Here is a 22,731-nt window from a genome sequence, read left to right on the forward strand (position 1 = left end):
CTTTCAACTTTGTCCGTAGTTTGGAAAAGAACCTTTCAAAAAATCACGATGGGCCGTTGTTATGCTAAGTGTCACAATGCCGCTATGCAAAAAATAGCCACACCCATAAAGAAACTTTTGTTGTGGAAGAACTTCACTGTCCTGCACAACGCGGGGAACTCAACCCCACCCAAACCTTTTGGGAGGATTGGAACTCCAACCACAAGCCAGGCTTCATCGTGAGAGCCTGGCTTCGGGTCCTTTGGACCTGGCTGGGTCTGATGCCACGGCCCTGCTGATGCCCCGCCCACTCCTCCTCTCTACCTCCATCTGCCTGAAGGATCATGGAGGTCTGGATCGTGGTCCATGCCTACTACCAACTATTCATACACTCTGTCTTACTCATTGAATGTGTTGTAACTCTAATGACTCCTTCTGGTCACATGACGTCTATTCTTCCGTCCATCCTGGAGAGGGATCCTCCTGCTGCTCCTGAAGGTTTCTTCACTTTTGTCCCTGTGAATTTTTTTGTTCCTAGTTTTTGGGAGTTTTTCCTGATCCGATGTGAGGTCAAAGGTCAGGGATGTCGTATGTGTACAGATTGTAAAGCCCTCTGAGGCAAATTTGTGATAATGGGCGATACAATATAAACTGAATTGAATTAAAAAATACCTTTAGCCGGGTACCAAGATGGTGGATATAGCACATTAATGCCCGTTGTGTTGAAATGTGTGGTGGAAAGAGTTTGAGCGCACCTTTTTTTTTTTCTCTCCCCCTAATTAGTTGTACGACATGAACCAGGCATTCATCAGATCAGCTGGACAACACTTGTATTCACATCACTAGCCAGTCATTAGATCACAGCTAACAGCCACACTGGTGCATATGGCTTCATGCAATCGATGGAAGTCGGGTATCACAGGGACCTCCACACAATCCGTTTGGGTCTGTACGTCTCCATCAGCAGTATTCAGAGTAGTCCTCCTCCACGTAGTTGGCTGGAAAGAACCCCACCTGGAACAAAGGGGCAGTGCAGGTTAACACCAGCTGACTCAAAACCTGTATGTTCATTTTATTTATTTATTTCCACCAGGAGGATAGTGTGATCCAGTGTGTGCGTCAGTGTGTTCTGCTGCAGCAAACCGCATTATATTCTGGGGAAGGGTAGGACATTTACATATTTCTTAGGGGGCAATTGTTCCCCCCACTGACTGAAATCCAGGGGAAATTAAAAAGAAATTAGGGGCACTTTTTGAAACTTGTGAAATAACATTTAACCTTTGTTCAAAAATAATAAATCTACTTATTCAGGCTTACAGTATATGAGTAATTGTTATAAAAATGGCAATAATAAGACTAATAGGCAGTAATCTAGAGATTAAAAGTGTTTTCTTTAGATTTATTGAACAAAAAACAAACAAAACATAAAGCGGACGATCATATTCTATGTTATTCTTATTTATTTGTGGTTCTTTATTTATTTATTTTAAATGTGAACAACAATTAACAATTCTAACTTATTTCTTTGTTTTTTGAATAATTAAAAATTATATTTAGTGATTTTTGTGTGTGTACCTACATAGTAGAGGCAATACAGATAACAAAAACAAAACGCTTTTACATTATTGAGATTATGAGGATATTTTTTTCGAGTTATTTTTTGTGTTTGCATTGTCCTCACCCGGCCGTACACTTCTCCTTTCCACCAACCACTTTGGCCTTTCTTGGTCAGGATCTTGATCGTGTCTCCTTCCCTCAGCGACAGCTCCGAGCGGTCCCGGGCAGAGAAGTCATACCGGGCCCTCACCACGCCGAAACTCTTCTTGCCGCCTCCTGTCAAGGAAAAGGGCCAACGTTGCAACACAGATGAGCTTCAGAGAATATTAGAGCATTTGATGGGGGACATCGACTTTATTCGATATATTGCCGAGATCGATCAGAAGATCGATACCACCCGTAGGCCGTAATAGTTGGAGGTGACAGGGATGTTACCTCGTGTTGCGTTTGGCGTGGCGTGCGGCGTGTTGTTCGGCGGGTTGCTTTGCTCGGGTTGTTTGTAAGGCGTGCACAGCGTGGTGTCCACATCCTTAAAGTATTCCTTCAGAGAGTTCAGCTGGTAGAACTCAATCATCTCCTACCGCCGGGAAAAAGGAGACAGAAGAGGATGAGGGGTACAAATAATCATAATACGCTTTATTTGTATGGCATTTTTCAAAATAAAGGTAGCAAAAGACTATTTAGAATAGTTTAAAAGTTATACAACATTGGCTAAATAAGAAACATTTGATATTAATCAAAATTAAACAATATAAAATCATTAAAATAATCATTCGGATGAATGTCAAAGAGAATGTATTCTATTCAGGTAAACCCTGTGAAAGCACGTAAAGAAAAATGTGTTTTTAAGATGATTTAAAAGAGGTCAAGGAGGTCAAGCAGAGGATGGATGCAGTTTGACAGGAGGGAATAACTTGTAGCGTAAAAGTGCAGTTTTAGTGTGTTTCTTCTTAAACTCACGACTAAACCCTTGAAGGCTTTCTTTTCATTGATGCGGTACAGGCACTCGGTGGACGTGACCTTAATGTGTCGGACGTCCATGTTGAACCTGGAAGAATAAAAAGAAGGTTGTGAATGAAAGAGAATGTAGTCAAGTGGGAGCTCTAAGATCAATAACATTAAAAAGGCAAAGTTCAGTGTTTGGGGTATTTGAATTATTTGAATCGTGCTTATAGTTTAGTTTGATGTCCTCGAAAAAAGAAGGAAAACTTTTCAACTTCCGCAAAGAGAAGTGGCTTTCATATGAGAGCGGGTTTATGTTTATGAGGTACTAGTTCTTTGTGGGAGAGGATGTATCGTCCCGTCTTTGAGAGGAAGTGATACCCGAGCTCTCAGGCGTTTCGTGAAGTCATCATTCAACATCACTGAGTCAGCATGACTTTGGTCATGTGAAGGTCAACATGCATCAGGTGTGTGATTTAAAACTTTAGACATCTGGTTTACAAACAGCTGTTGGCTGCGACCAACAATCACTTTCATTAGCAATTAAACTGAAGATTCTTTTCTTCCATTAATTATTTGGTCTTTAAAATGTCAGACAAGTGTAAAAAAAACCATTATCAGAGGGCAATGTCTTCAAATAGCTGTTAAAAATCAAAATATATTATATTAATTAAAATTTTAGACGGAAAAAGACGTACATTGTTATAGTTCTATAGTGCTGGAAAATGATTATTTAATTTAAGAGAATCGCTACACTTGTTTCAACAGCATTTTAACATGAAGCAACACAGTATGACCGTCTTCACGATAAAATATAGTCATTTAAAAGCTGTTTCAACAATATTATAAATAACCACAACGTCTAAAATAAAACGTCACTTTTTAACAACATTTAGCCCAGTTTTAATCTAATATCAAGCCATCTTGATCTCGAATCTGGAGACAGAAAATAAACATTCCTCAAGATAAAATGTTCTGAAGCGATAAACCTGCGAAGGCTTACTTGATGCTGATCGCAAACTCTCCTCCACTTTTCTGCCGCACGAGGAATGTTCCATCGGACCGGGACGTCAACAGGTTCTTGGCGGCGGTTCTGTCCATGTTCCCTGCAAACCTTCAAGCACATTGAGGATCAGAACCTTATTAAGTGCTTAAAGCAAGAGTCTGAACAGTACAAATAAAATAAATAGCAAACGTTTCTGTTTTAATAAAAGTTACAATGTTTCACTTTAAAGTTTTTTGAGCACTTACATTTAAATTACTTTATTTAGGATTTCAAGGGTAAAAATACATGAGCAGTAGTTAATAACACAGTATAATGTTACTGTTTGCTGATATAATATTATTTCTAACTTCCTCATATAGACATGAACATTATTATTATTATATATTATTATTAATAAACATATCATTAAAACGGTATTATTCTCTATTATTGCTCATTATCTCTTCATCCACCAACCTCCACTTGTAGTTGTTGACAGAGTAACAAATACTTATACTTACAACTATGTTATACAATATGTATTAACTATTTATGGACTGATTATAAATGTAAGTAGGGATACTTTAACTAAAGTGTTTTTTTCATTTTCATGAAGTTGACTGCTGCAGTTTTTAGCGATCAGAAAGTAACTTAGTTTTTTAGTTTTATTCCAGTGTCATATCTGATGTTGCCACCAGGCGGCACTAAAGTAACTCATTTTAAATCAACTACATGGATACTTAACCTTTTTAACCCCAGCTTTTTTTAGGCTTTTGCTCGAAAAAAAGATACGCAAACTAAAAAAAGAGTGTATCTCCTCCACCTCAAGGGCTATTTGAAAAATGTTTGCGTTAGAATAAAAGTAAACACTTGTGAGAATACTCCAGATGTGTAAATATCAGCCTATATGTTACTGGTTAAAGCAGTTTTGGATGTATGAATTCATCTTTAGTTATTCATCAACTCAAGAGGACTGAAACAAATAACAATGAATGAAATAAAATAAAAATAATAATATATATATAAACAGCTTGTGAAGACGCAGATGTCATTTAAAAGCATTTAATTATCTAGTTCTGCTATTGTGGCTCTTTGGGTTTTCTGCATCAGCTCTGTGGTCTTAATAATTATTTCCTGCATTACGGGAAGAATTACAGCCATGAGGTTAACGAGGTTTGGTGAGCAAGTCATGGGACCGACTTCTTGTTGATACTCACCAGCTGAAGCCCGACAGGTCAGAGGTCAGCCTCTGGGAAAGGGTGAGATCACACAGAGGGCAGACTTCAAACACAGGGCTGCAGTCACTTGGATGTTAACTTCAAATACCACCTTAACTGAACATGCCTGCCATTTGTTTGTTTTCTTGTGCTCAGCTCTATGAAAACTTTGCTTTATTAGAAATAAAATTAAAAGTTTTTTTTTTTTTTTACAGCACTTCATTCAGGAGCTCATGTCGCCTCGTGCTTTTCGTACTCACGGAGATGTAGGGCTGCACCTTTTGGCTGGGGAACCATCCCATGTGACCGACTGTCAGGTTCCTTCCCTGAGTGACACACACAACAGCCAATCACGTGTCTGCACCGGCGACACCCAGCAGTCAACGCGACAGACACATGAATAATAAGATCAAGTAACTTCTGAACAAATCACCACCCATAATGTCGACTTTCTTTCTCATAATTATGAGTAATCATGGGGATATTTTAACACCACAGCTCCATTTTTATCTTCTTTCTTTCTTCTTTTACTGCTGGAAATGGGCTTCCATAGTCATCTGTCTTTTTATGTAGTGTTTATGGACGCTGCCATATTAACCAGCATTAAGGAGGTTAAATAAATAAATAAAGATAAGATAAGATAATCCTTTATTAGTCCCACAGTGGAGGAATTTCAGGATCACAGCAGCGGGTGCACATTAGAGCATTAATACAAATAACAACGAGCGCCTGGAGGGAGGAAGTGGAACGAGATACAGAGAGGAAAATGACAAAAAAGAGACTGAAAGAGAGCAAAGCATTTCACACCGACACCAGAACCACAGGAAGCAGCAGGGCCTGAACACACAACTGAATAAGGTGTGACATCACCCCCCCCCACCCCCATGTGACAGTGTGTATGCGTGCGTTTTTTTTTTTAACGCTACCTCCCACCACGTCATGTCAGCATCCGCCCGGGTCAGCTCAACGATGTCACCTTTGGAGAGGTGGAGCGGTTGGCCGAAGCCCACGGGGGGCGGAGGCAGGCCGTAGTACTCTTGACACACCTCCATCTTGGGAAATTCTGAGTGAGGAAGAGGAAGAGGAGACGTTGAGATTTTGCAAGACCTTCAAGGAAACATGAAGGAGGTTGTTTTGGAGAGGAAACATAACATAACACATCTATCAAAAAAATGTATAAAAAACATTATATCTTTTATATTTCAGAACAAAAAAGGGAAACAAATCCGTCATGTGAAGACATGTGACATGTGACATATGACAGATCGAGTTATGCGACTCCAGAAAATCCGATTGCACCCCCGGAAGTCGTGGAAATGAGACCCCAGGTCTGTTTCCCACTCTACACCAATATTCAAGATAACAATAGATAATATTCAATATATTTTTTGAAAGGTAACAGGGGCCATATGGAGCTTATAATATAAAAGATAAAATAATAATATATAATATAATATATGTAATATGTCTTATTGAATCTCTGCAAGCCCACTGCGAGTGGTCTTCTTCATTGCATGCATCACCCTCCCATTTCTGTGAGAATTTGGTTGCGTCATATTCATCAAACGATTAAAATAATTAATAAAAAGGCCTCAATTTTAAACGTCTCTAGGGAGTTAAAATTGAAGATAAAATGTTTCTCACCAACGCCGGAATGTCCAGAGGACCTCTGTGTTTTATTCTGAAAGGAACAAAAGACAAAAACCCAATTGGAGGAATAAATATTAAAGCGGCATTAAAATGAACGTGTGAAATATTGTGCCGGGAGGGGAAAGAAGTCCAACTCGGGCTTATTCACCACCTCGACCCGGATAAAATAAAACTTCCACAATGTCAACGATGAATGCAAATACCTTCCTCAGAGTCCCAGCATGATCTGCAATATAGAGGAGCCATTTTAATTTGAGAGAAGTGATAATTACGATAATTAGAAATACTGAACACACACACACACACACACACACATATATATAGACCTGGGTTTCGTCCGCAGACAGGCACTCTTCCCAAACACTCTTTATGTGCAGCCATTTTACAGCGAGTGCAGCGATAGCCCTGGAAAAAGATCCCTCTGCAGAAGACAGACGGAGAGATTCAAATGGGGGAAAAGAAATGAGAGCTGCGAGAGTTAGTCGAAGTACCTCAAGAGCATCGAGCAGGCCTTGCAGGAGGCGGTTTCCTCGAAGCAGTGCATCTGGAAGTCGTGGTTGTTGGCCGTGGCGTTATCGGGACACATATTCGACCTGCAGACAAGAAGTACAACGGTTTTAACAGCTTTTGGACGGGGGTTCACAGAGCTGGTTTCAAGAAAGTAAAACGTTTTATTGTTGCCCTCTGCCAAGGAAGCATCGCTTTGGTATTCCTGAGACTGAAGACACCAGCAGCAGCAGCAGCAGCAGCAGAAATCTACACAACATGTACATTTCCTATAGTGTTGCGCAACCATCAGAGACGCAGCACATGGCCATGCAGCTCAGATTTTGCAAGTCAGTGTCAGTCAACAGCAGCGAGCTTCACCCCCAATTCACCTCTGTTTCTATTCTGAGGGGATTCACACGCACTGATAATGGAGATAATGCAATATTTGACTAACTTCAAACTGTTTTTGGTCCGTCAGATCTCAACTCCTGAGGGAGATATCTTACGTCTGGTGTCATTGTATTATATTTGTTAGTGTGTGTGTATATATACAGGACTGTCTCAGAAAATTAGAATATTGTGATAAAGTTCTTTATTTTCTGTAATGCAATTAAAAAAACAAAAATGTCATGCATTCTGGATTCATTACAAATCAACTGAAATATTGCAAGCCTTTTATTCTTTTAATATTGCTGATTATGGCTTACAGCTTAAGAAAACTCTAAAATCCTATCTCATAAAATTTTAATATTTCCTCAGACCAAGTAAAAAAAAAGATTTATAACAGCTGAGTGTTTGTCAAGGCTCAGGAAACCCTTGCAGGTGTTTGAGTTAATTAGACAATTCAAGTGATTTGTTTAATACCCTACTAGTATACTTTTTCATGATATTCTAATATTTAGAGATAGGATATTTGAGTTTTCTTAAGCTGTAAGCCATAATCAGCAATAAATCAGAATAAAAGGCTTGCAATATTTCAGTTGATTTGTAATGAATCCAGAATGCATGACATTTTTGTTTTTTTAATTGCATTACAGAAAATAAAGAACTTCATCACAATATTCTAATTTTCTGAGACAGTCCTGTATATATACATATATGTTTCATTTTATATACATATATATATACTTCATTTTGTATTTTATATTTTACTTGTATACATCTATATCTTTCATCCCTGTTTTTTATATTTTATATTTTATATTTTATTCTCGTTTGTTTAGTTTATTGGTGCTGCTACTGTGATGACAAATTTCCCCTTGGGGATTAATAAAGTATATATCTATCTATCTATCTATCTATACTTCTGTGTTCACGTTACACGTGTTCATTTCATCCATTATTACTGTAAACATATTGATTATAGAAGACTGTCCAATCACTAAGCATCTCCAAAACGACACATCATCGGAGGCTAAAGTACTAAATGACTCCTCAAAAGTTTTCCCTTTATTCTGATTACATGCCATAATTGAGTGTGTGTATTTATAACTCACAGAGCCATCTCAAACTGTTCCAGCCATTTCCTCTTCAGCTCTCTGGTTTTGAAGAACACGTCGTAGCCACAGCGCCCGTTGCAGTCCAGCAGCAGGAACAAATAGGACCACTGTTCACAAACACACACCCCGTTAGAGCCGGACACACGGGCTACACACGTCTGCTACACGGTAGAGAGAGAGAGAGAGAGAGAGACCTTCTTGTTGTCCTTTTCTCCTGCGGTTTCGTCTCGTATCTGGTAGAACTGCAGCTCAATGATCTCCTTGAGCTCGAACGTCTCTCCGCTCTTCTTCTTACAGATGAACATGGCCTTGTCGAAGAGGAACGCGTACCTGCCGAAGAACCCGCAGAGGTCAGAGGTCAGACAGAGGGCATTAACACATGAGAGATAGACACCGACACACAAACTACACACACACACGCACACACACAAAAACTACACACACACACACACACAAACACACACACACACACCTGTCCTGTTTGGACTTCTTCTCCGGGCTGCAGATCTTCAGCTCTCCGTCGATCTTGGGCCGACCGTAGAAAGCGAGAGACTGAGTCTGATGGAGGAGAGCATATGGGGGGGGGGGGATATGAAATAAAATATGAAATAAAAGAATAACACATCTGACTGCTACATTTTACGAACGTAAATGTGTTAATACATCTTAATTTATAAATGATATGTTGTCTAATTGTTCTTTGTTGTTGTTGTTGTTTACTTTACCTTTATCACTTTATATCACTATTATGACTCACTTTATGTCGGACAAAAGAGACAAACACACTTTAAAAAGTTAAAAAAGTGCACTATGTTGACTGGATGAAGAGTCGATCATGTGACCCCTCACCATGTTTTCTATGGACAACTGGAAGCTGGTGATCTGCTTGATGATCTCGTTGTCTCGCTTCACTTCGTTCACACACTGCGCCAAGTCCTGCAAACACGGACACGCGCCGATGAGTGTTTATCATTAAATATAAATAATATAAATCCTAAGTGAAGGCCGGCGGTTGACGTGAACACACTGACTCTCATGGCGTCGAGGGCTGTGCGGAGGTTATCCTTGTCTGTCGGGTCGGTGGTGTGCTTCATCAGCTCCTGCAGGCACAGCATAAACAAGAAGAAAGGATTTTATATTATATCAGCAAATGATTATAATTCATACATTATTTTAAAAACAGGGTTTTACTGTAGTTGTTGGTTGAGGTGGAGACTGCAGCTCCTGATTATTTCTATCATGGATTAATCTGCTGATTATTTCCTAATTATTTGATTGGAAAGCTTGTTACATTTCTCAATTTCAAAAGTAACTAAAGCTGAAATGTGGACTAGACCAATAAAGGGACCTGAAAACAAAAGACTACCTTCTCAAATGTGTACTTAAGCACTTACATCACTGCCACACACACACACACACACACACACACACCCTTGTACAAACATACCTGCAACATCAGAGGATATTTGAGGATCCTCTGCATAGGGACCATGAGTAAATCCCTGAGAGTAAAACGTCGACTATTTGCCCGGTTCGAACACTCCTGAAAGAGAGAGAGAGAGAGAGATAGTGTGTGTGAGAAAAAGAGAGAGAGATAGCAAGAGAGAGAGAGAAAGAGACAGAGAGCGACCTCTGCAGTCAAGCCCATTGGTGTTTAGAGGACGTTGTGCAGCAGACCTTCCTCAACCAAACCAAAAGTATTTTAACTTATGAAGTTGTAATATCTGTCACCTCTCATTGCGACTGTAGTTCAGGCTGAATCTAAAGGTTCAAAGAAAGGACACATCTTCTGCTCTGCGCCTCTCGTTACCAGCGTTCCTCTCCTCCTCACCTCCAGCTTCATTCGGATGTCCTCCCTCGTTTTGGAAAGCTTGTCCAGGTGTTTGGTCGCATGTTCCACCTGACTGCAGTAACGACCGTACAGCAAGAGCCTGGGGGGGACATATATTATAACATATTATAACATACATGTATTCCTAGTGTAACTGTACTACAGAGAAGAAGAGAAGAACATGTGTGTGTGTGTGTGTTGTGTACCTCTCCTTGTACTTCAGGAACACCTGGTGCAGGTTCTTTGCTCCGTCATCCAGGATGGAGCTCCGGACCTCCTCCAACAAATTGTGATGGGTGTCTGCCAAATCCTACAGAAGAAGAAGAAGAAGAAGGCTGATAAATACGTGAAGGTAAACTTGAACTGTCCACGTGACCACGTGTGTATTAAAAATCATAATCTCCCGTACCTTTATGTTGATGAAGATACTCTCCATGTCAGAAGCCTGGAGAAACCTTTGAAGAGGCTTCATAAAGTGCTGCACACATATAGAAGACACGGTTGTCACTTTGCCTTTAAATGTATGTATGTGTGTGTGTGTGTGTGTGTGTGTGTGTGAGTGCCTTTGTACATGCGTGTGCACACCTGTAATATAGATTGCAGTGTATCGGAGTATTTCTCTTCCGTCTGTCGGATCTCCTGCAGGCAGCACTCACGTTGGTCTACCGCGACCTTCTGCTGCTGCACACACACACACACACACACACAAGACGCACATTAAGCACGAAGAGCCCGACAAGAGGATAGTTTTGACATTAATCTTTACACATGTTCCCTATAAAAAGGACATCACTTGTCGCATTAAGACTTTTTTCATTCATATTGGTCAATATTTTCTTGATGCCAGCTTGTTGGCAATTTCACAAAACAACAGTCCAACATATTTGATCAAATACTGCCATATTCCCCTTTGAGGTCCTTTTATTTATTACTCTCCTGACGCCTCATTTACACGAGCAACCACAGTGTCTCATATCCTGCATGTGCTTTTATTCGTCATATTTCTGCAACACAAAATTGTTTTTATTTTCAAATTGTTCTCTAATCTCGCAAATCCCAGAGTAATTGTACTTATTACGGTGCAAATAAAAGCTTAATTTTATGGGGTTATAGGCCACAATTGTTGGAAGGCTCTCATTTGGATCATCAGACCGAGGCCGGGCCCTGGATGTGGAACTGTGGGTCAAAGACGGATCCTTCCTCTTAATCTGAGTTTCACTCACAGTTTCAGATTGTTCGTCCCTCCTCATCAAGTCTTCATAGATCTCGTCTCCTTCATTGTCCTCGTCCTCCACAAACTCGTACAAGTCATCGTCCCCGTCCACCGGGTCGCTGATGCACACGATACACAACGTCATAAGATGCAAGGTTTTATTTAAGATTCAAGGTTTTATTTTGCCATTTGTGCCTCGACCACCAGTCCAGAATCATTGGAAATCTAGTGCAGGGCTCCCCGAGTCAACAGTTTAGAAATAACACTAATAATAAGAAAGAAAAAATACAAAATATTAAAGAAAACACTATTCAGAAGGATATGTACACGATGAAGAAAAGTGCTAATATGTACAGTTTCGAATACAGTTTTAAATTACAGATAGTAATAATATGTCACATATTGCACGTGATAAGTGTAGTGAGTTGTGTTATTATTGTAATGCCTTACTCTATGAGGTCGGACAGGCCGCTGTAGATCTCGTCATCAGGAGTGCATCCTTCCGAAGGGAAAGGCCTGCAGGGGGAGAGGAGGGGAGGGATACGGACCTTTTATTAATGAATGTTCCTATATCACCAACTGACACATCACTCACACCGTGGGGACCAATTGTGTGTGTGTGTGTGTGTGTGTGCGTTGCTTTGAGTGGTCGGAAGACTAGAACGTCTCCATATAAACGCAAGTTAATGTACTATTTATTAATACTGCTTATGAATGCTAAAAAGTAAGGTGTCAGTAAAAAAAAAAAGCATCAACACTTTGATTTCGTAACAAAGGAGGAAGTTACTTACTGGAGTCGTCTTCCTTGTGTAGTAGCAATGGACAAATGAGAGAGGATGGACAAAGTGTCTATGACCTGCCACACACACACACACACACACACACACACACAGACAGACACAGAGTCAATATGTTGTGAACAGAGAGAGACATTCTGCTAGAGACTTTCACACTTTTTAAACATCGACGCTGAATATTTCTCCTCCGACCTGGTGTCACTCTCGTTTTAACACTCGACTGCTGCTGGAGTGAGAAGTGCAGCATCATGATGACTGATATGAGATAACCAATTTCATGAGAGATGTGATCAGAAAATAAACTCAACGACGTCGCACAGTCCGTCAGGACTTGGTGTTTTGTGATTGTAAATGTTTTATAACTTCTCCCTTCACAAAGTCACATTTAACTTCCGGAGGAGTTGAAACACATGACAATTAAAAAGCTGCCTCCCGAACTAAGGTTATTTTTCAGGAAAAAAAAGTAAAAGAAGAAGACACTTTTGGGGAGAAGAAATAAACATGCTGTCCAAAGGAGAGAATATATTTCTCGGTCAGTGCTGCTGAACAGTTTCCTTCTGATTTCTAATTTTATTCAAGACAGCGATAAGAGGAAATAATTGAGAAGTCTGAAGAAGACGTTTAGAGGGGGAAGAAATATTTGAATATGGTTTACATTCGTACTGCCATCTGATTACCAGACTAAAAAAGAAGACATTTTGTCATATGCACTTATTAGATAAGAGTTAGATGAGAAGATTGGCATCAGCCTCACGCTTTTATGTTTCATTAGAAGGGTGGGGGTTGTATATCCTAAAAGATGTGTAAGAGAAAGGTTTCCACAGAAGCTAAACGTGTACGTCTCTGATTAGCTTAGCTTAGCATACAGACTGGAAACACTCATTGTTGAGCACAAAACAATAAAGAGCTCAAACAACATCCGTCGACACATCTTGAAATCGTAGTAAAAAAGCACCATTATTTGTGTTTGTGAGATCGCAAAAATAGAAACTTGTACTTCTGGAGGAAAGTGTACCGGACTACTTCAATTCATTTTTTAATGCAACACTTTAAAGGTTCTCTATATCATATTCAGAGCATGAATATAGCAGCAAAAAAACTTGTTTCATGTGTGTGCATGTGAGTGCATATGAGTGCATGTGTGTGCATGTGATACTGATGGCGCCGCGGACGGCCGCCTCGGTGCGTTGGTGCGCGATGTTTTTTGTTGTTTTCGTCTTAAATACTGTTTTCTGCTGTGATTCCCGGAGCTCTTTCACCAGAGAAGAGCTCATGAACATCAGGGGAACAACTCCAGCGGATTTATTTCCAACGTTTTTAACTTCTGTGGAGTTACTGGACATTTTTGTAAAAGGTGTGCTCACCTTCGCAGCGGTGAGACGCCGGAGAGGAAATGCTCAGGGCGCTTGTGCGGCTACGGAAACGGGATCTCGTACAGCGCTGCGGGCATATTTCTCTCAACGTCCGCTCACTGTGCAACAAACTGGACGAACTCCAGCTGCTGGTGGGGAGAGACAGAGACTTCTCCTCATCCTCTGTCCTGTGCTTTACGGAATCATGGCTAAGTGGATCGATACCAGATTCTGCGCTCCAGCTCGCTGGCTTCCAGCTGTTCCGGCGGACCGGGTCACGGAGCTCTCCGGAAAAGCAAAGGGTGGAGGAATCTGCTTTACCTCAACAACGGCTGGTGCAGCGACGTAGCGGTGATTCTACAGCACTGTTCGCCGGACCTGGAATCTTTATCATTCACTGCAAACCCTTCTACTCCCACGTGAGTTCGCTTCATTCATCCTGGCGGAGTTTACATGCCGCGCGAAACGTGCACGAGGCACAACAGACCCTCGCTGAACAGATACGGTGTGTGGGCGGACCTTCCCGGACTCTTTAGTTATTGTACTCGGGATTTTAACAAAGGAAACCTCAGCCACGAACTCCTAAATATAGACAGTTAATTAAATGCCCTACCAGAGAAGAGCATTCTGGACCACTGCTACACAACAATCAGCAGGGCCTATCACGCCGTCCCTCGAGCTGCACTGGGAAACTCTGACCACGTCATGGTTCATCTGATTCCCTCATACAGGCAGAGACTAAAGCTCTGCAAACCTGTGGTGAGGAAGTTCAAGAAGTGGACCAGTGAGGCTCTGGAGGACCTGGGCGTGCTTGGACTGTACTGACTGGGATGTCTTCAGGACTGCTACCAACAGCCTGGATGAGTACACAGAGGCTGTAACTTCCTACATCAGCTTCTGTGAGGACAGCTGTATTCCATCCAGCTCCAGGGTGAGTTATAACAACGACAAACCCTGGTTCACAGCGGAGCTCAGGAAGCTAAGACTGCAGAAGGACCAGGCATTCAGGAGTGGGGACAAGGACCTGTACACAGAGTCCAAATACAGGTTTAGCAAGGCGGTGAGAGATGCTAAACGACTGTACTCTGAGAAACTGCAACAGCAGCTCTCAGCAAACGACTCTGCTTCTGTCTGGAGAGGGCTCAGGCAGATCACCAACTACAAGCCCAAATCACCCCACTCCATGAACAATGTGCTTCTGGCAGACGAGCTCAATGAGTTCTACTGCCGCTTTGAAAGACAATGGAGCAGTCCTGAGACAATCCCCCACAGCCCCATCAACAAGCCACAGACCATCAGCCCACCCTCCCCCAGCCCATCAGGGCTCACACCTCTGGAGCACCCTCCATCAACTCAGCGACGACCTCGTCATCCTGGAGAGGCGTCAACAGGCTGTTTAAAAGCAGAACCCCGCAAAGCAGCGGGCCCGGACTCCGTCTCCCCCTCCACCCTGAAGCACTGTGCTGACCAGCTGTCTCCGGTGTTCACCGACATCTTCAACACCTCCCTGGAGACATGCCACGTTCCAGCCTGCTTCAAGGACTGCACCATCATCCCGTCCCAAAAACCCAAGAACACAGGACACCATGACTACAGGCCCCTCCGCCTGGCCTCTGTGGTCATGAAGTCCCTTGAACGCTTGGTCCTGTCACACCTCAAGACCATCACCGACCCACTCCTGGACCCCCTGCAGTTCGCCTACAGAGCCAACAGGTCTGTAGACGATGCAGTCAACATGGCCCTTCACTACATCCTCCAGCATCTGGACTCCCCAGGAACCTCGCCAGGATCCTGTTTGTGGACTTCAGCTCTGCTTTCAATACAATCATCCGTCCCTGTTGCAGGACAAGCTCTCCCAGCTGCCCGTCGCGGACTCCACCTGCAGGTGGATCACAGACTTCCTGACCGACAGGAAGCAGCACGTGAGGCTGGGGAAACACGTCTCAGGCTCCCGGACCACCAGCACAGGTTCCCCCCAAGGCTGTGTTCTTTCCCCTCTGCTGTTCTCCCTGTACACCAACAGCTGCACCTCCAGTCACCAGTCCGTCAAGCTCCTAAAGTTCGCGGATGACACCACCCTCATTGGGCTCATCTCTGGTGGGGACGAGACCGCGCACAGGTGGGAGACTGACCACCTGGTGACCTGGTGCAGCCAGAACAACCTGGAGCTCAACGCTCTAAAGACAGTGGAGATGGTTGTGGATTTCAGGAGGAATGCAGCCCCACCCGCCCTCTCATCCTGTGTGACTCCCCGTCGCTGTGGAGTCCGTCCGCTTCCTGGGCTCCATCATCACCCAGGACCTCAAGTGGGAGCTGAACATCGGCTCCATCACCAAGAAGGCCCAGCAGAGGATGTTCTTCCTGAGGCAGCTGAGGAAATTCAACCTGCCAGGGAGAATGATGGTACAGTTCTACACGGCCATCGTTGAGTCCATCATCTGCTCCTCCATCACCGTCTGGCACCCTGCAGCCACGGCCAAAGACAAGCGCAGGCTGCAGAGCATCATCCGCTCGGCCGAGAGGGTTATCGGCTGCAATCTGCCTTCCCTCCAGGTCCTGTTCACTTCCAGGTCACTGAAGCGGGCCAGAAAGATTGTCGCTGACCCTCCCACCCTGGACACTCCTGTTCGAGTCCCTCCTCGGGAGGAGGCTGCGGTCCATCATGACAAAGACCACCCGCCACACCAAAGTTTTTTCCCGTCGGCAGTCGGGCTCATCAATGGAACCCGGACTGACTGACTGTCACCCCCAGGACTACCACCTCTTCTTCCACCTTCCTCTCTCCTCCTTCTTCCCGCTCCTTCCTCTTCCTCCTCCTCCCTCCTCCTTCTTCTTCCCTCCTCCACACACGTCACTTTAACATGCACTTTAACTTGAGGCCTCCTCCACACACATGCCACTTTATTTGCATGCACTTTAACTTAAACACACGCCACGCGTAACATACACTTTTAACTAAAACACACCACTTGAAGCACACACCCAAACACTTTCACATTACTTGTTGTCTTTCTGTCGTGTTGATTGTTGTTTGTTTGTCATGTCCAAATGTTGCACCTTCCACCAAAAAAAATTCCTCGTTTGTGTAAACATTCCTGGCAATAAAACTGTTTCTGATTCTGATTCTGATTCTGAGTGCATGTGAGTGCATGTGTGTGCATGTGTGTGCATATGAGTGCATGTGAGTGCATGTGTGTGCATGTGAGTGCATGTGAGTGCATATGAGTGCATGTGAGTGCATGTGAGTGCATGTGTGTGCATATGAGTGCATGTGAGTGCATGTGTATGCATGTGTGTGCATGTGTGTGCATGCACGTTCATGTGAGTGCATCTGAGTGCATGTGAGTGCATGTGTGTGCATGCACATTCATGTGAGTGCATGTGAGTGCATATGAGTGCATGTGTGTGCATGCATGTTCATGTGAGTGCATGTGTGTGCATGTGTGTGCATGCACGTTCATGTGAGTGCATCTGAGTGCATGTGTGTGCATGCACGTTCATGTGAGTGCATGTGAGTGCATATGAGTGCATGTGTGTGCATGTGATTGCATGTGAGTGCATGTGTGTGCATGTGTGTGCATGCACGTTCATGTGAGTGCATGTGAGTGCATGTGTGTGCATGCACGTTCATGTGAGTGCATATGAGTGCATGTGCGTGCATGCACATTCATGTGAGTGCATGTGATTGCATGTGTGTGCATGCACGTTCATGTGAGTGCATGTGAGTGCATGCACGTTCATATGAGTGCATGTGAGTGCATGTGTGTGCATGCACGTTCATGTGAGTGCATGTGAGTGCGTGTGTGTGCATGCATGTTCATATGAGTGCATGTGAGTGCATGTGTGTGCATGCACGTTCATGTGAGTGCATCTGAGTGCATGTGTGTGCATGCATGTTCATGTGAGTGCATGTGAGTGCATGTGTGTGCATGCACGTTCATGTGAGTGCATGCACGTTCATGTGAGTGCATGTGTGTGCATGTGTGTGCATGCACGTTCATGTGAGTGCATGTGAGTGCATGTGAGTGCATCTGAGTGCATGTGAGTGCATGTGTGTGCATGCACGTTCATGTGAGTGCATGTGGTTAGCTAACGCCGCCGCTCTGCACTCACACGGCGGCTGCAGCTTGCAGGGGGAGCGTAGCGCCCATCACCACGGCAGCCTCAGGTCAACCCGATGAACACTGTTGTTGTTGCTGTATCACATTTAGCACCTTGAAATTATAGTGGCATATTTTCAGTTCGTTAATACTACTTTAAAACTTTGTTTTCCCACTGTAAATCCTGCTGTTCACCACCACACCATGCAGAATTGGACAACAACTGTAACAAGTTGAAGTCCACCTCCTGACACATTTTGTGCTTGAAAACTTTGCTTCCTCTTATTCGTACATGGAAATCCAACAAGTGCACATTTTGGATGTCCTATTGTTCACACTCAGCAGCTGTGCTGCAGCAAAAGTGAAAGAAAACCGCAGACTACTGAATTCATTCGTTCACTCGGCCGCTTCAATGAGAGAATCAGCAAAGTACTTCCTGTCAGGCTTTGAGGGCGTCTGCAAGCTGCAGCGAGGCGTCGGGACTCTGTCCACGCGTCTGGCTTCTGGCCAGTAAGAGGGCCCCGTGTGTTCCCCATACGTTACTGTGCTCTACGCTGATGGAGGACTGATGTGGGAACACGAGCAGCTGCGATACCTTCGCGAAGTCTCGAACATCGAACAGGTCGAAGGCCTCAAACAGTTCACTCTTTTTCAGATGAAACTTCTGCTGACAAACTCCAAGAAACGTCCGGATGTTCTTCAGGCACAGGAACTAAAAAAACAAAACACAAACGTTACTTTACTTATAGTTAGTTGATCCACAGAACATTTATAAACTACAATCTGTCCAGAGTCGACTAAACAAACGTAACGCCAGCCAGAGCTTCTGTGGAAATGTCAGTTATATTGCAGGTTGTCATAAACTAAAGTATTGTACACATTACACAGTAGTTAACACCATAAATGTATGTACTGAATATTCTGTCCAGTAGAAGCAAAGTCAGGTGATCACCAAAGTGAGTCGGATTCATCCTCTGGGGTACATGAACGTATGTTTAAAATGTCATACACGGCGGGCGGTAAAAAAGACATACAAAAATGGTGGCTGACAACAATATTACAGGAACACCTGTGGCAACATTCAGCATAAACACACACACACACACACAGACACACACACACACAATTTCTTGACAACTACAAACTAGACGGAACATTAAAAAAGACAAATAAAGTGGCGTTACGAACAAATAGGATGTGAACGTGAAGCCGGAACACAGACAGGGAGAGAAAACCGGAGTTACACATCACGTCAAACATTCAGATTCCATCCAGACTTGCTAAATATATATATTTATATTGTGGAGCTTTGCAAGCTCCTCGCTTTCTCACACATGGATACTAAGTATAACAGGTGCACGACGCGTACATGAACACTGCTCAGCCACACGGGCCACAGAAAGACGAAGAGCTGTGAACTCTTCTCTTCTCATTCTGAGAAGAAGCAAGAGGAAGGCCTTATTTATTTCAGAACCAACATGCACTATATATCTCCAGAAGAAACCACGGTGTGTCAGACCACCATGTCGGCTACACGTTGTACATAACTTCCTGAGGCCTCTCTCTCTCTCGCTCTCGCTCGCTCTCGCTCTCTCTCGCTCTCTCTCTCGCTCTCTCTCTCTCTCTCTCTCTCTCTCGCTCACTTCTGTGTCTCCGTCTGTTCAGCAGTGGGAAATGCGGAACTCTTATTTGAGAAAAGGGGAAACGTTGAGTTCTAACTGATACTGCTGCAGTCAGGAGAGCACACAGGGGCATATCCCTGCACCAGTGTTGCAACAGCACAGGGAAGATCCTCTACTTGTGTAACATCACCAAGTGTGTGTGTGTGTGTGTGTGTGAGTGTGTGTGTGTGTGTGTGTGTGTGTGTGTGTGTGTGTGAGTGTGTGTGTGTGTGAGTGTGTGTAGGCGTCAGAGTGGACTCCCGTCTTCTGTTAATCACCGGAAGTTTCTTAACCACTCTTGAACTCATAGGATTTCCCAAAGTTTCTCCACACACACACACATACACCCACACACCCAACCACGCACAGTCGCACACACACACACACACACACACACACACGCAAACACACATACACACACACACATGATCAAGGACTTCCCTCTGGGTGCTCCTGTCTCTCATATTTTGCTCTAAATATGAGGCGGTTAGCTTAGCTTAGCACAAAGACTGGAAACGGGGGGAAACAGCTAGCTCAGTTCCGCTCAACGGTAACATACTCCGCCTACCAGCACGCCCAAAGCTCAACTCATTACATCTTGCAGTGTCTGATCTGTTCAATGAGCTTATCTTAGCTTAGCATAACGACTTGAAGCCGTTAGCGTGGCTCTCCGAAGCTCACGCAACATGCGTCTTCTTTGTTTGATCGGGACAGAAAAAGAAAAGAAAAGAAACTGCAAATAGGAAAATTAGCCTTTTATTGTGGGGTTGTTTCTTGGCAGAGAGAAGTTGCCATGGCGACAGCAACTGTTCAGATATAATAGCTTATAGATCATTAGCTGAGCTTTTAAAGGTGCAGATTCGTATCTCCTGAACTCGAAACGAATTTAAAAGTTTACCGGCAAGCTCCTTTTTATTTGTTTTTAGAAAACAAGCCTTTTAAAGTTTAACAGTATAGATTTCGAGTACTGTTCAGCTGTTTCTCTTCTTCAGTTTTTCATCCTCATCTTCTTCTTCATCATCATCATCATCCTCATCATCCCCTTCTCAATTTCTGCGCCTACACTCGCTATGGAAATGGATCAGGAACAGGTGTGTGTGTGTGTGTGTGTGTGTGTTACCTGGGACATCTGCGGGCGCAGGTTGATCTCTCTCAGGTTGACGGCCTGAGGCAGCAGGTTGTTGAGTAACTGGCACAGCAGCACGCCGTCTCTCAGCGCCTGAGCCAGGTCGCACACCTGGCACACGCACACGCACGATCAGACCGAGGAACCGCGAAATGACGTGTGCTCAGGTGCAGGCGCGTGCACTGAATTTACCTTGGCGCCGTCCCACGTGACCCGGTGGTTCTCAGGAAGAACTCGACAGTCGATCAACCACATCGCGCACTGCCGCCACAACTCCATCTTGGTGTTCTGAGGGACAGATCGCTCGATTGATTGACTATCCGGACACATTCTCACAGGGACACCACCGCCACGGGATCACTGTCCCTCTGAACCACGTCCAGCAGTCATCCAAGATCAAGTTAACTCTCTACTTGGCATTCAGAGAAGAGTTAACTTCACAGGAAGCCAGGAACAGAAAGCTTCTTTAGATCATCCGAGTGAGTTCACACTGAATCTCACTGAGAGGGTTAAACTTCTATAATCCTCAGTAAACTGGAACCTGGATATGAAGGTTATTGATGATGTATTGAGTCGTAAACCCAATCAGTAGCACATCAGTTGGCCTCCAGTCGCTCCTCTCTCGGCCTTTTCAGTGAAATATTGAGGCGGCCCTCTTGAAACTTCGTAGAATAACCCACAAAAAAGGCCCAACTCCACGAGAGAAACTAATAAATTGCGTTGGACAACAATCAGCTCTTACCTTCGGTTTCTCCTCTTAGTTCTCCGTCTGCCGCCACAAAGTTCTCCTTTCACTAACTCATTGTCAGACTTCGGCGCTCTCGTTTCTGCCTCTCTTCCGTGGTGGGTGTTCTGCAGCGCTGCACTGTGTCGTATTCTTTTAACTTCATCCCGCAACTTCCTTTTTCTTCTGACGCACCCTCACATTCACACACATGCAGACACACAGCACTGCTGCTGCTGCTGGGTGGTGCACGCTGGGGAGATAAAAGCAAAGTTTGTATGATGGTTTGTATTATTTGTGTACCACGAAATTGGATAGAATAGTGAGAGGCTGTGTGTTTGTGCAGGACAGCAAGAGAGTTCATCAAAAGACAACGGTGTTGGGCAGCCGCGTTATTTACTTCCAATGTGGTAAAATGACCTCAGTTGATGCAATTTGCGATTTTAGTTGGTGGAGGTCAAATTCATCAAACTGTTTAAAGATCCCCTATTCCCTTAACCCTTGTGTTGCCTTAGGGTCATTTTGACCCGAATCAATATTACACCCTCCCCCCGCCTTAGGATTAATTTGACCCCATTCAATGTTTAATGTCGGTGTTCTTTCGGTAGTCAACAAACAAACATAAAGTGCCTCACACTTAAACTTGGAAAACAATATTAATTCTAATAATTTTCTGGAGGTTTTAATTGCTGGCGTCAAATTGAACCCAAAGGGTAAAATATGTTAGTAAATATAAAGGTAACAGGAGGGTGAAACATTGAATCGGGTCAAAATGACCCAAAGGCGGGGGGAGGGTGTCATATTGATTCGGGTCAAAATGACCCTAAGGCAACACAAGGGTTAAAAAACAAAAACAATGTGGGTCGCTAAGGGTTAAAATGGCCCTCCAGGGATTTAGTATTAAACATACATAAGGTTGGGGGACCTGTAAAAGACATTTAAACAAGAAATAGCCAAAATGGAAGCAGTAGATACGGAGATATCCTAACTTTTAGACCACAGAATGCATCAAGCTATACAAAAATGATTGATCCTACATTACCCATAATGCCCGGTAACATCTTTTGTTACATTCCCTGCCTCGTAAACACCAAAGTCATTCAAATCCAATGCTACTAGTGTGTCATCAGTCACAGAATATACAAAACAACTTCACTCTGAGTGTGAATCCTCATAGTCAACTCTTAGTCACTTTTTAGTTCAACACCAGGTGTCAGACTTGTTCACGTCCCCCTGTTTCCTCCAGCTCCTGACATAATAACAGTCTTACCTTTTCATATCCCCCATTCTTGTTTTTCTGAACTCTACCTCTCTCCCTCCCTCTCTCTCTCTCTCTCTCTCTCTCTCTAATGACAGGCCTCAACCTGCCCTGACAAGCTGAGAGCTCAGGCTGATTCCTGCGCTGTGATTGGCTGTCGTCCGCGGGGCACCGTGTGCCCACTGCACGATGTGATTGGCCTTTTGAGAGACCCTGCAGGTTTGAGGGGGAGCGGGCTCCCACCCTCACCCTCACCACAATGAGAGAGCGAGAGACAGTTGCAACTCAGAGGAGAGCGGCTGCGAAGGAGGAAGGAACCCCCGAGGGAGAGGGAGACGAGAAAGAGGCATT

General features: G+C 43.7%; 1 protein-coding gene across 2 annotated transcripts; it reads right to left on the bottom strand.

Annotated features, from left to right (window-relative positions):
* Positions 1–792: 792 nt before the first annotated feature.
* On the bottom strand, positions 793–21,229 carry LOC130190604 (proto-oncogene vav-like). Of its 2 annotated transcripts, XM_056410108.1 has the most exons (29): positions 21,141–21,229; positions 20,591–20,686; positions 20,393–20,509; positions 18,207–18,323; positions 12,154–12,218; positions 11,813–11,878; positions 11,373–11,481; positions 10,735–10,830; positions 10,559–10,627; positions 10,356–10,459; positions 10,150–10,249; positions 9,766–9,861; positions 9,350–9,418; positions 9,168–9,254; positions 8,791–8,876; positions 8,513–8,648; positions 8,316–8,425; positions 6,822–6,923; positions 6,657–6,751; positions 6,534–6,556; positions 6,325–6,361; positions 5,607–5,743; positions 4,941–5,006; positions 4,681–4,712; positions 3,482–3,592; positions 2,497–2,584; positions 1,972–2,113; positions 1,661–1,812; positions 793–993 (listed from the first exon to the last, which is right to left on the bottom strand). In XM_056410108.1, exons 2-29 carry the CDS (start codon positions 20,675–20,677, stop codon positions 940–942), a joined length of 2,553 nt encoding a protein of 850 aa, XP_056266083.1. In that variant the 5' UTR covers positions 20,678–20,686; positions 21,141–21,229; the 3' UTR covers positions 793–939. The 2 variants fall into 2 exon arrangements, with proteins under 2 accessions (XP_056266083.1, XP_056266084.1); XM_056410109.1 differs by lacking the exon at positions 18,207–18,323.
* Between the last annotated feature and the right edge of the window lie 1,502 nt (positions 21,230–22,731).

The sequence above is a fragment of the Pseudoliparis swirei genome, chromosome 24 (assembly GCF_029220125.1).
Source record: "Pseudoliparis swirei isolate HS2019 ecotype Mariana Trench chromosome 24, NWPU_hadal_v1, whole genome shotgun sequence".
NCBI lineage: Eukaryota > Metazoa > Chordata > Actinopteri > Perciformes > Liparidae > Pseudoliparis > Pseudoliparis swirei.

Coding starts and splice junctions, on each gene's coding strand:
- LOC130190604 (XM_056410108.1), bottom strand. CDS start 20,677: ATGGAGTTGTGGCGGCAGTGCGCGATGTGGTTGATCGACTGTCGAGTT. Junction 6,362..6,533: donor ATGCTGGGACTCTGAGGAAG/GTATTTGCATTC, acceptor TGTTCCTTTCAG/AATAAAACACAGAGGTCCTC. Junction 2,114..2,496: donor AAGCCTTCAAGGGTTTAGTC/GTGAGTTTAAGA, acceptor TCCCGGCGGTAG/GAGATGATTGAGTTCTACCA.